This window comes from Perca flavescens, chromosome 17 (genome assembly GCF_004354835.1).
Source record: "Perca flavescens isolate YP-PL-M2 chromosome 17, PFLA_1.0, whole genome shotgun sequence".
In the NCBI taxonomy this organism is placed as follows: domain Eukaryota; kingdom Metazoa; phylum Chordata; class Actinopteri; order Perciformes; family Percidae; genus Perca; species Perca flavescens.
Window position 1 is genome coordinate 14979062 of NC_041347.1, and position 10680 is coordinate 14989741.

General features: G+C 40.0%; 1 protein-coding gene across 1 annotated transcript; it reads left to right on the plus strand.

The window, feature by feature from the left end:
* Positions 1 to 3026: 3026 nt before the first annotated feature.
* erlec1 (endoplasmic reticulum lectin 1) lies at positions 3027 to 8837 on the plus strand. Its single transcript, XM_028603646.1, has 14 exons — positions 3027 to 3480; positions 3636 to 3740; positions 4337 to 4417; positions 4614 to 4691; positions 4796 to 4859; positions 4970 to 5016; positions 5121 to 5344; positions 5491 to 5632; positions 6603 to 6743; positions 7209 to 7268; positions 7708 to 7832; positions 7928 to 8005; positions 8146 to 8221; positions 8742 to 8837. Exons 1-14 carry the CDS (start codon positions 3343 to 3345, stop codon positions 8811 to 8813), a joined length of 1431 nt encoding a protein of 476 aa, XP_028459447.1. The 5' UTR covers positions 3027 to 3342; the 3' UTR covers positions 8814 to 8837.
* The last annotated feature ends 1843 nt before the right edge of the window (positions 8838 to 10680 follow it).

Genomic DNA, 10680 nt, shown 5'->3' on the forward strand with positions numbered 1-10680 from the left:
CTCATTTCAAAGTGGTGAGTTCAGGTAAGTTTGAGTCAGGCTCCGGAAAAGTCTGTGAACAACCACCAAGGAAGAGACACTAGAGAAGTTTTGGCTCATTTCAGATGGTTGTATCTCAACTACCAATTCTTTTTAGGTCTCAGGACACACTCAGAGACAGTTTTCCACTCTTTGTGCTAAGCTAACATAATTGACTGCATGCTATAGCTTCATATTTATCATACAGACGCGACATACTACGACATTTACGACATATTTTACTATTTTCTTTATTATTTTACTATTACTTTTTTGTTTATGAAGTTTTTACATCATACTATATTATGACCTTTTTTCAACATACTATACTATGACTTTTTGGATATTTTATGACATACTATACTATGACTTTTTTATGGCAATTTTAGTGATATACCACATTATGACTTTTTTTAGGATTCTTTTTACAACATACTATACTATGACTTTTTATGATTTATTTTTCGACAAACTATACTATGTCTTTTTCATGAAATTATTACAACGTACTATGACTTTTTGTATGAAGTTTGAATGACATACTGTACTATTACTTTTTTAAATAGCTTCATATTTATACAGACACGAAAGTGGTATCAATCTTTTTCTCTAATTCTCTGCAAAGAAAATAAATCATCTTATTTTCCAAAATGTTGAATTATTGCTTTGACAAGAAAATCTCAACTCATGGTTCACTCACTACCTTTTTCTAGAGCTTTCAGCATTTTTCATTCATTCATTTCAATTTCTTGAATGAAGGAATTTGCTCAGTTATTATGCCAACTGATAACTAAGCAAACTCAACCATCTGCTGTGAAAGACTGTGAGATGCTGTTGAAAGCTCCAGAATAACCTAGTGAGTGTATCTCAGTCTAGTTTCCCAGGTCAAGAAGTACACATTTCTATGGAAAAAGAAAGAATATGATCACTCCCACCTCTCTTGTTTTTCAGATAAACAAGAGACAAAAAGAGACAAGGCTGTCAGAATACATCATAATTCAAAGGTAAAGTACTAGTTACCATGGAAACAAATCTCTATCTATCTATCTATCTATCTATCTATCTATTTATCTATCTATCTATCTATCTATCTATCTATCTATCTATCTATCTATCTATCTATCTATTTATCTATCTATCTATAACAGATACTATATTTACACATACAGGTTACACATACATATTTACATTTATATGTTGTGTGTCTGTGTGCATACTGTTTTAGACAGGTGTGAGTAGAAGCTGTATGTATGTAAGCAGCAGAGGTGTGGTGTAGGAGTGGTTGTAGAGGATGGATAATCTCGTGGGATGTTCTCTATTTTGTATCCTTCCTTGTTCCTCCATATCCCTTTCTCCTCCATATCCTCTCACTCTTTGTCTTAAAGTCTCTGCTAAAGTCTCTCTCCTGCCTCCTGTGCTGCACATTCTCATATCAACAGCTCCACCAACAGGTGGAAAAATGCTCGTCTGCAGGTTCACACTCCATCAGTCAAAGGCGCTCTCTACATTTTCCTCCTGACAGTGAAATGCAACATCACATATGTTCAAGGTCCATGCTTCAAATTTCCTGTTAACTGAGCGCTGTTTTCATGTAAACAGTTGGGGGGTAAGAATTATTTATTGTCATTCTACACACAGCACTACTGAATCAACAGTGTCATAGGAGAAAAAACTAAGGGACACTGCACGTTTGGCATGAGCTTCTCTTGTCATTGCTTGTATACATGTCAACCAACATAACATCCAGGAAACGTCAGTAAATCAGCTCCTCAACATGATCTATTCTACTTTGTATCTTCATACTGCCCTTCCTTATAATAATAATTGTGAAACACCCTAAAACATCAGCTCTATGCACGTATTCAGCACACTGACACAATAGAACTTCCAAATCCATCCACTGGGAGGCAGAGATGAGGCAAACGGTCTATGTTTTGTGCATACTTTACATGATCTGGAAACCTCTCAAGCATTTCAACTCAAAAGGAGCCAAATGCTTTGGGTGAGCTGTAGTCTGCGTTCAAAAACAGCTTTATGAGTAGTCTACTATTCTCAGAATATGAGGATGTGGTTAGGTTTAGCAGGACAAGATAAGTGCCTCTAAAAAGATCTCTGAAATATTTACAGACCTTCTTTTGATCAGAGGACATGGTGCTTTTTTATAGCCCTTTTGCAAAACAGTCTGATACCATCAATGTCTTGCATTTTGGAGATCTACATTTAGATGTCTTGTATTTTGAGATATATAATAGTTCTGTTCACTTTCACCAGCATCATTTCAGATCATTACTAGAAAATTTAAGAAATAAATGCAGTTGTATATCTTATGCCCTCATGTCTGATAAAATGTGGACTGGCCTGCTGTTCAGGCTTTACACAGATTTTTACACTGGCTTGTAATTGAAGTTATATTGTACTGTATTTACTCTATTTTTCATAAATACCTTAACATCCAGTTTTTCAAAGTTATCTTTATGAATGGAAAAATCATTTGATTTCACAATTTTTTACATATTTCCCCAACATTTAGGCATATTTTGGTATTTTAGAAAATGTGGAGGTCTTTACTAGAATTAAAAATGAGGTTATGTGGATTTGAGCAATTATGTGGTTATTGTGAAGGTTGGCTGTTGAAAATGTCATTGATGTTGCAAAGATTTAAAATATTGCAATAAATAGCCTATAGCATGCATAGTAAAGCTGAACTTTCATTGTAAGTCACATAATTAATACAGAATGAATATAAAATGAACAGTATATATGATCCCTAGGGTAAATCCTGGTCATAGTATTTGAAGTTGTGTTGCCACATATTTGACTTGAACCAGCAGTGAATTGGGCACGGCTGGTAGTAAAGGTTGTACAAAAACAATTATATATTATAACTGTGGTTTAATTAAAAAGTTGGTCTTAGAGGGTTTAGTCATAGACTGTTAAAATGTACAGTCTATGTGTTTACCTTGTTGGTTTTTTTGCTTTTCAGGAATCAAACTCTCTTTCAATTCTCGGTGTCGCCACCAGAGGGGGCTGCTGTTATTTCAGCCCAACGCACAGGCGGAACCATAGGCGGAACACGACGTGGCAAGCCGTTCACTTCCTGTATTTTTGTGCCGTGTTGACATCATAGACAGTATATGGTTGACATCCGTCTGCAGTTGTATCTTACGTCTGTCAAAACCTGGTCAAAACCCGACTTCCTCGGACTTTGAGGTAGCTTTTAATTCGCCACTCAGGCCGCTGTTAGTGTGAGGTAAGCAGGTAAGCAGGCTGTTATCTTACATGAGGAGCGGGCTGTAAGAGCTCAGCAGCCGGACAAGAGAGATTATGGTTGGGCTGCTGATGGTGTTTCTCGGGGGGCTGTTGGAGGTCTGCAGCGGCGTCTCAACAAACAGAGGGGGGTATCCCTCCTTTACAGACGAAATCCCTTTCAAAATCACCTGGCCTGGCGCTGAATTCACAATGGTATGTCTCCTCCTTTAGTAACACTGTTGTTTTAGGGGAACACATTTACTATAAGAGGTTGGGGGGCGGGATGTTACTGCCAACTGTGTAGTTTCCAATTTCCTTCACACGCGACGTTACAGTTAGAATAACAAACGTTTGTCTGTGGATTTCAGCCAGCTTCAGGGGTACTTTACAAGGAAGATGACTTTGTCATCATGACAACAACAGAGAAGGAGAAGTATAAATGTCTCCTGCCTTCCCTGGTATCTGGAGATGAGGTAAGCCATGAACAGTTTTTTATTGCTTCCACAGATACTAGTTATAAACAGATTCCAGACATAATGGCACAAGTATCGGGCAAATCAGCTTCACTCAAGTATGCATACAATCAATGGTCATGGTCATCGTCATGTCATGTTACAAAAGATGGTGTGACACAACTCTACTCCTTCATTCTTTTACCATTTCTGAAAGGTGAACTACTTGGAATACACTGCAGAGATGGGCAGTCTGTGCTCCATCTTCAATTGTATAAGACAAGCCTATATCTTCCATTAAATTACCTGCAATCTGTGTCATATTTTTGTAGTTTTTGACATCATGCATATCTGCAACTTCTTTGCTGTTGTTTGACTGTCAAACATGATGTATGTGCAGCAAGATTCCACATTGTACAAATATGACATGTAAGCCACAGAAGAATAGCGTTGCTGTTGATGGTAATGCCCATTTAATTCAGATGAAGTCTAATCTATGTTAAGCTATTTTTTTTCTGTTTTTTTTATTGCTATTGTGTTCACTGGCACAGCTTCCCATGTTGCCTTATCTCTCGCTCACTCTTAATGCATTTGTTTGGTGTATTTTTTTGATTTAGGATGATGACAAGGAGTACAGTGGGCCTAGTCCGGCTGAACTGCTGGAGCCACTATTCAAACGCAGCAGCTGCTCCTACAGGGTGAGACCTCCCAGGTTTCACTTTTATTTCCATCTAATTTCCCCACTGCTCTCAGCGGAAACTGTGTTCAGATGAAGTTCACGCTACGTTAATAGAGCATAACTAAACACTTGAAGTTAATTATTCTGCTGTGTTGCTGAGGGTGTTTGGTGAATTCAATAACTCTAAACATGCTCTTGGCTTGCCAACATTGCAGATTGAGTCATACTGGACATATGAAGTATGCCATGGGAAGCATATAAGACAGTTTCACGAGGAGAAGGAGACTGGCCAGGTCAGTGTTTTGAGAGGGTAAAATCATTTTCAGATGACCTTAATGAGAACCACACTTTTAGCACAGTATGTACTGAAGGTATATATGTGTGTGTGTTTCCACAGAAGATTAGTGTTCAAGAATACTTCCTGGGGAATATGGCACAGAAGAGCCAGCCAACAGATACAGGTGAGTTAATTTGTGTGTGTCATTTTACGATATTATTTTTAATATAAATAATACATTTAGTGTATTAGTCTTTTACTTATTGTGCTAAAGTAAATCATTATTGTCTTCAGATAAAGTTGAAGAGGCAGAAAATGTCAAATCAGCAACTGAAACTGATGTAAGTATAATAATGAAACTTCAATAACCAACTATATTTGCCAGGCAGGCTGTCACATTTGTTGTATCTGTTGTGTTTCCCTCACACTTTCCACTTGTGTCCAGGTGCCCTCTAAGAATATAGAAGGCCAGCTGACTCCCTACTTCTCACTGGAGATGGGAAATGGGACTCCTTGTGTGCTGAAACAGAACGAGGCTCGCTCCACGTCTTTGCTGTACGTCTGTCATCCAGAGGCCAAGCATGAGATCTTGTCTGTCGCTGAGGTCACTACCTGTGAATATGAGGTGGTGGTGTTGACACCGCTGCTTTGCGCACACCCAAAATACAGGTAGATCTGTCAGAAATGATTACATTTAAATATCGTGCTCGAGGGAATACCTCTCGCTAGTAGAGGTATGTGTATGTCCGTCGTGTCAGGGTTCCACTGAAATGCATTTTCCTAACCACACTGTTTCTTAACTTCCTTCCTTGCAGGTTCAAGTCCTCCCCGGTGAACGCCATCTTCTGCCAGGCTCTGGCAGGCTCCCCTTTGCGGCCTCTGCGGCTCGCCCAGTTGGACAAGGAGCAAGAGGAGCAGCTCAAACCACCTTTCAGCGCCCCCTCCGAGACCAGAGAGGTGAGACAGAAATGCACAGCAATGACACACGGGGAAAAACGGGGACTGCGTGTACCAACTACACCAGGCTCTAGGGGTGGGGGGCAATGGATACAGCATAGTATGATGATATTTTCTGTGGCAATACTGTATGGATACACTGACACCAGGTAATCAATCTTTTATTATATATTTGTTGGTCAGTTTGTCTGCTTGACTATTCCATTTCGCAGCAATACAATTGAAGTGAGATGAACAAACAGAGACATTTTCTCTTTTTAGATAAAAAGATGCTGACAAAGTTTCCTTCTGGGGACATAATTTGAAATTGGTTAGAAAGTTAGAAAAATTTTAATAAATTGAAATATATCGCAGAATATAAGCCTGACAAGCCAGACCCACATCAAGATGTTGGGTCCGGGAACTCACCATTGGCAGGGCTCTATCCGAGGGACGGGATAAACCGTTGTCTTTCAAATTCCCTCTGCACGCACTAGCCAATCAGAGCAACGCTAGTTGATAGATACAATTTTTGCCGTATCCTGTCGGCAGAACTCTGAACACATCTTCCTTTTTTAAGAATGACTTCAGTGCTGAACTCCAAGTCTTCCAGAGTCGCAGCCAAAACCGAGTTGAAAGACCGCTGTTCGCCAGCAGCGACGGCCATCTTCTTTGTTTTCTGCCGTCCTTATGTTAAGCCCGCCCACCGACTCTATACACGATGTGATTAGCCTGAACAGAATTTAGTTTTTCCAGCTCGCAAGCCAACGGAGAGTTGCTCAACTGACCCTGGCTGCAAATTACATTTGCTGCCGCCAGGGTGCGTCTAGATTTCTAGGCTAGCAGAATATTGCAATATGTTTCAAATCGCAATAATATCGTATCATGAAATAATATCGTATCATGACATAAATATCGTGATGATATCGTTTTGTGCGGGCCTCTGGTCGACCCCTACCTGACTGATTTATACCTTTTTGACGTGTCACAGGAGGAGACGTCACCAATGAGAGAGGAGGCCTTCACCTCCACCCAAAAACCCATTGTTGTTGGAGGGCAGTCTCCCATCTCTCGCTTGACGGATGACCAGCTAATCAAGGAGTTCCTCAGCGGCTCGTACTGTCTGCATGGGGTGAGGCATGCTCCATCTATATATCCCCTGAGCAATGTTTAATAAACCATTCAGTGACATATACTCATCTTTGTGTGTGTGTGTGTGTGTGTGTGTGTGTTGTGTGTGTGTGTGTGTGTGTGTGTGTGTGTGTGTGTGTGTGTGTGTGTGTGTGTGTGTGTGTGTGTGTGTGTGTGTGTGTGTGTGTGTGTGTGTGTGTGTGTGTGTGTGTGTGTGTGTGTGTGTGTGTGTGTGTGTGTGTGTGTGTGTGTGTGTGTGTGTGTGTGTGTGTGTGTGTGTGTGTGTGTGTGTGTGTGTGTGTGTGTGTGTGTGTGTGTGTGTGTGTGTGTGTGTGTGTGTGTGTGTGTGTGTGTGTGTGTGTGTGTGTGTGTGTGTGTGTGTGTGTGAGTTGTGTGTGTGTGTGTGTGTGTGTGTGTGTGTGTGTGTGTGTGTGTGTGTGTGTGTGTGTGTGTGTGTGTGTTCCAGGGGGTCGGGTGGTGGAAATATGAGTTCTGTTACGGAAAGCATGTCCATCAGTACCATGAGGTAAGGGTCCCTCTTCGCTAGTGTGTCTGTGTGGAAGCTGGGTGATTAATGTGGAATATCAACAAACAAAAAAAGAAATGCACTTCTAGTAACAGTTTAAGCTGTTACATTTTATTTTTTTTATTTTTCTTTATTACATACGACAAAGAAAAGTAGCAAGTTGAGAAGCTGGAACTGAGGAACTTTTGCCACCTTCTTTGATAAAAGACTTGAATGATTAATCAATTCTCAAAATAAGTGGCGATTCATTTTCCGCTTTGATTGATTTATCGAGTAGTTGTTTCAGCTCTACTTCCACCAACGTAAAAGTTAGTTGACAGAAAATGTATAATTGTGTCAAGTGGTTTATTTTAACGGTGTATGGAAGATTGTTTTGTACATTAGATTGCACTTGTACAGTGATTTAAAAAAAGTGACAAAGTATTCCTTGCTGCCCCAGGATAAAGAGCAAGGAAAGAACACGGTGGTGGTCGGGAACTGGAACGCCATGGAACATACTGAGTGGGCCAAGAAGAACGTCGCCCGTTCCTACCAGCTCAAAGAGGATGGAGTGCAGAAAGTCAAGTAGGTCATTCATATGTTTGAAGCCTAACCTGAATGCAAATTAAACTGAGATTATTGTTGATTCATATCCTATCATTGTCTCTGCTCCATGACAGGTTGGTTTCCCATTTTTATGGCCACGGGGATATGTGTGATCTGACAGGGAAGCCCAGACAGGTCATTGTCAAGCTCAAGTGAGTGAGCAGTCATAGGCGGGGCAAGGAACCGTAGCACCGGTTCAGTGTCACTGTCCTGAGTCAACACACGAGTTAAGAGAATACCCTGATGTTTCCCAGTTGATTCACTCTCATCTCATTGCTCTTCTGTCTGTCAGATGTAAAGAGTCAGAGTCTCCCCATGCTGTCACTGTCTATATGCTGGAGCCTCAGACTTGTCAGTACATCCTTGGGGTAAGTTCTCTAGTTACCAATGAGTCACAGTCACTGAAAAAGAAACGCATGCTTAGTAGCAGTGTGTCAGGTTAACGCTGAAGCTTAGCTAGTGTGCTAACCCCTGCTTAAATCCAACATGTGGGTGGTTCGGCAAAGCTAACTTGTTTTATGTTATTTTAATAAAATTCAATGTACTTTCTCCAGTATTTATTTATTTGTTTTAATACTTGTTTCTCCAATACTGTTATCGGTTCATAAAAATGCTATCAACGTATATGGTATAGAATTTATTCGGCTCCCAAAGAGGGCATGACGAAAGAAAGTTGCTTAAGCACTTTTCAAGTCTGTGAGTCTATCAAGTAGTTTTTTATACCATATAACAAATGTCAAGAATTGCCTTGAAAATTAATGAAAGGGAGGAAGACTATTTCTAATATCTAATAATACTGGCTTGGTGCAGACATGAGGTCAGCCCAGATGATTGGCTCCACATTTGAGTTGACTAACGTTTTTTTTTTTTTTTTTTTTCTTTCCCTAGGTTGAGTCTCCGGTTATATGCAGGATTCTTGACACTGCTGATGAACATGGACTTCTGTCAATCTCCAGCTAAACTAATAAAGATCATATGACAGCAATGGGGCATGAAGGACAAAGTGAGGACCGACAGAGAGAGGTGCACGTGAAGAGAGAGAACATTTATCATAAAACGGAAGCCTGTTTGGTGAAGGAAGAGAGATGCCCATGACACTGCGCTAAAAGCCAAAATCGAGGTTAAACTTGATCAGGAGGCTGGACTTTATATAGCCTAGGAGCACAGCCTCAGCTCACGCCCTGATGTGTTCAATGGGCAATGCTACATCACAGCCTAATCCAGCAGGCTAGCTCAGACTTTGTGAAAACAGTGAATTGGCTCCAATGCCTCACTCCAGAAGGCAGTGCATTTATTGCCTGTACTCCATATCTATGCTTCACCTTGTGTCGATTAATTGCAAGAAAAGGAGTGATGAATCAGGTGTGTGTGTGTGTGTGTGTGTGTGTGTGTGTGTGTGTGTGTGTGTGTGTGTGTGTGTGTGTGTGTGTGTGTGTGTGTGTGTGTGTGTGTGTGTGTGTGTGTGTGTGTGTGTGTGTGTGTGTGTGTGTGTGTGTGTGTGTGTGTGTGTGTGTGTGTGTGTGTGTGTGTGTGTGTGTGTGTGTGTGTGTGTGTGTGTGTGTGTGTGTGTGTGTGTGTGTGTGTGTGTGTGTGTGTGTGTGTGTGTGTGTGTGTGTGTGTGTGTGTGTGTGTGTGTGTGTGTGTGTGTGTGTGTGTGTGTGTGTGTGTGTGTGTGTGTGTGTGTAACTGTTTTGCAGCAGTGAGAATGTCTATTGTTGTGTTAATTTACAGAGTGAGAGAGTGTAATTTATGCATTAGAGAGTGCTGTGGAGTAGAAGAGGAATTCTGTGGTTTTATGAATATGCACACTGGGATCTTGATTACTGCTGTATCACAGGGATACAAACCAATGCATTTGCAGCGAAGAATAAAATTAAAACATGAAACCTCTTTGAAAAGTGTTGCATTACTTTACAGAGGAAAAAAAAAAAACATTTGACTGAAATATAAGGACATCGTGGCAATAAATGTCTAATCCAATAATTACGTGGATGTCTAGTAGTTGCCATCACCTCTACAAAAATAGTATTTTAATTTAGAGTTTCTCTTGTTAAGTTTTTATTTGTTAAACATGGCATCTGACTGAACCATAATCATCACATGTAAAATAATAAGGCTGTTAATTCCCCCACACAGCATATTGATGCTCCATTGAAGGACATATATTGTAGTAAATTGCCATGGTACATTAAAGGCCACCAGAGGGTGCTTACACTATGCTTACAGTATAATCTTTTCCTTTTAGAATTATTTTTTTTTCCACATTTATCCAAAAGAAAACAAACAAACCCGTAAAAGAATTGAAATTAAATTACCAGTGAGGTGTAGAACAGTAACCACTGCAGTTATTTCTATTTCTAATCCCGGCCATTTTTAGTTAAAAAAAAAAAAATAGACTCCGCAAAGCTTCATCTACAACTTCACTGTATATTTAATGTGAAGAATACTGTACCAGGTCAACACTCGTGTGGATGATTTAAAATACTCTCTAAGACAGATTTGCAGTTCAAACATGTACATGATACATATCAAAAGAAAAGAATATAGCATTAGTTGTGAGACATCAAATGCCAATTCCAACTGAGTTATCATCCCTTTTATACTAGGTCTAAGATAACACAACTATGTTGTTTTCACATTCTTGACATCAACACAATGACAGGTGTTCAACCCCAGCAGACATGAGGCCTGAAATGCTGTCAGGCATCCAGTATAAGGATCATTTCATTACCTGCTGACACGGCTGCCAATAATAAAGCCGTGGCTGCAACTAACGATTATTTTCATTATTGATTCATCTGCCATTATTTTCTTGATTCATTTTTTT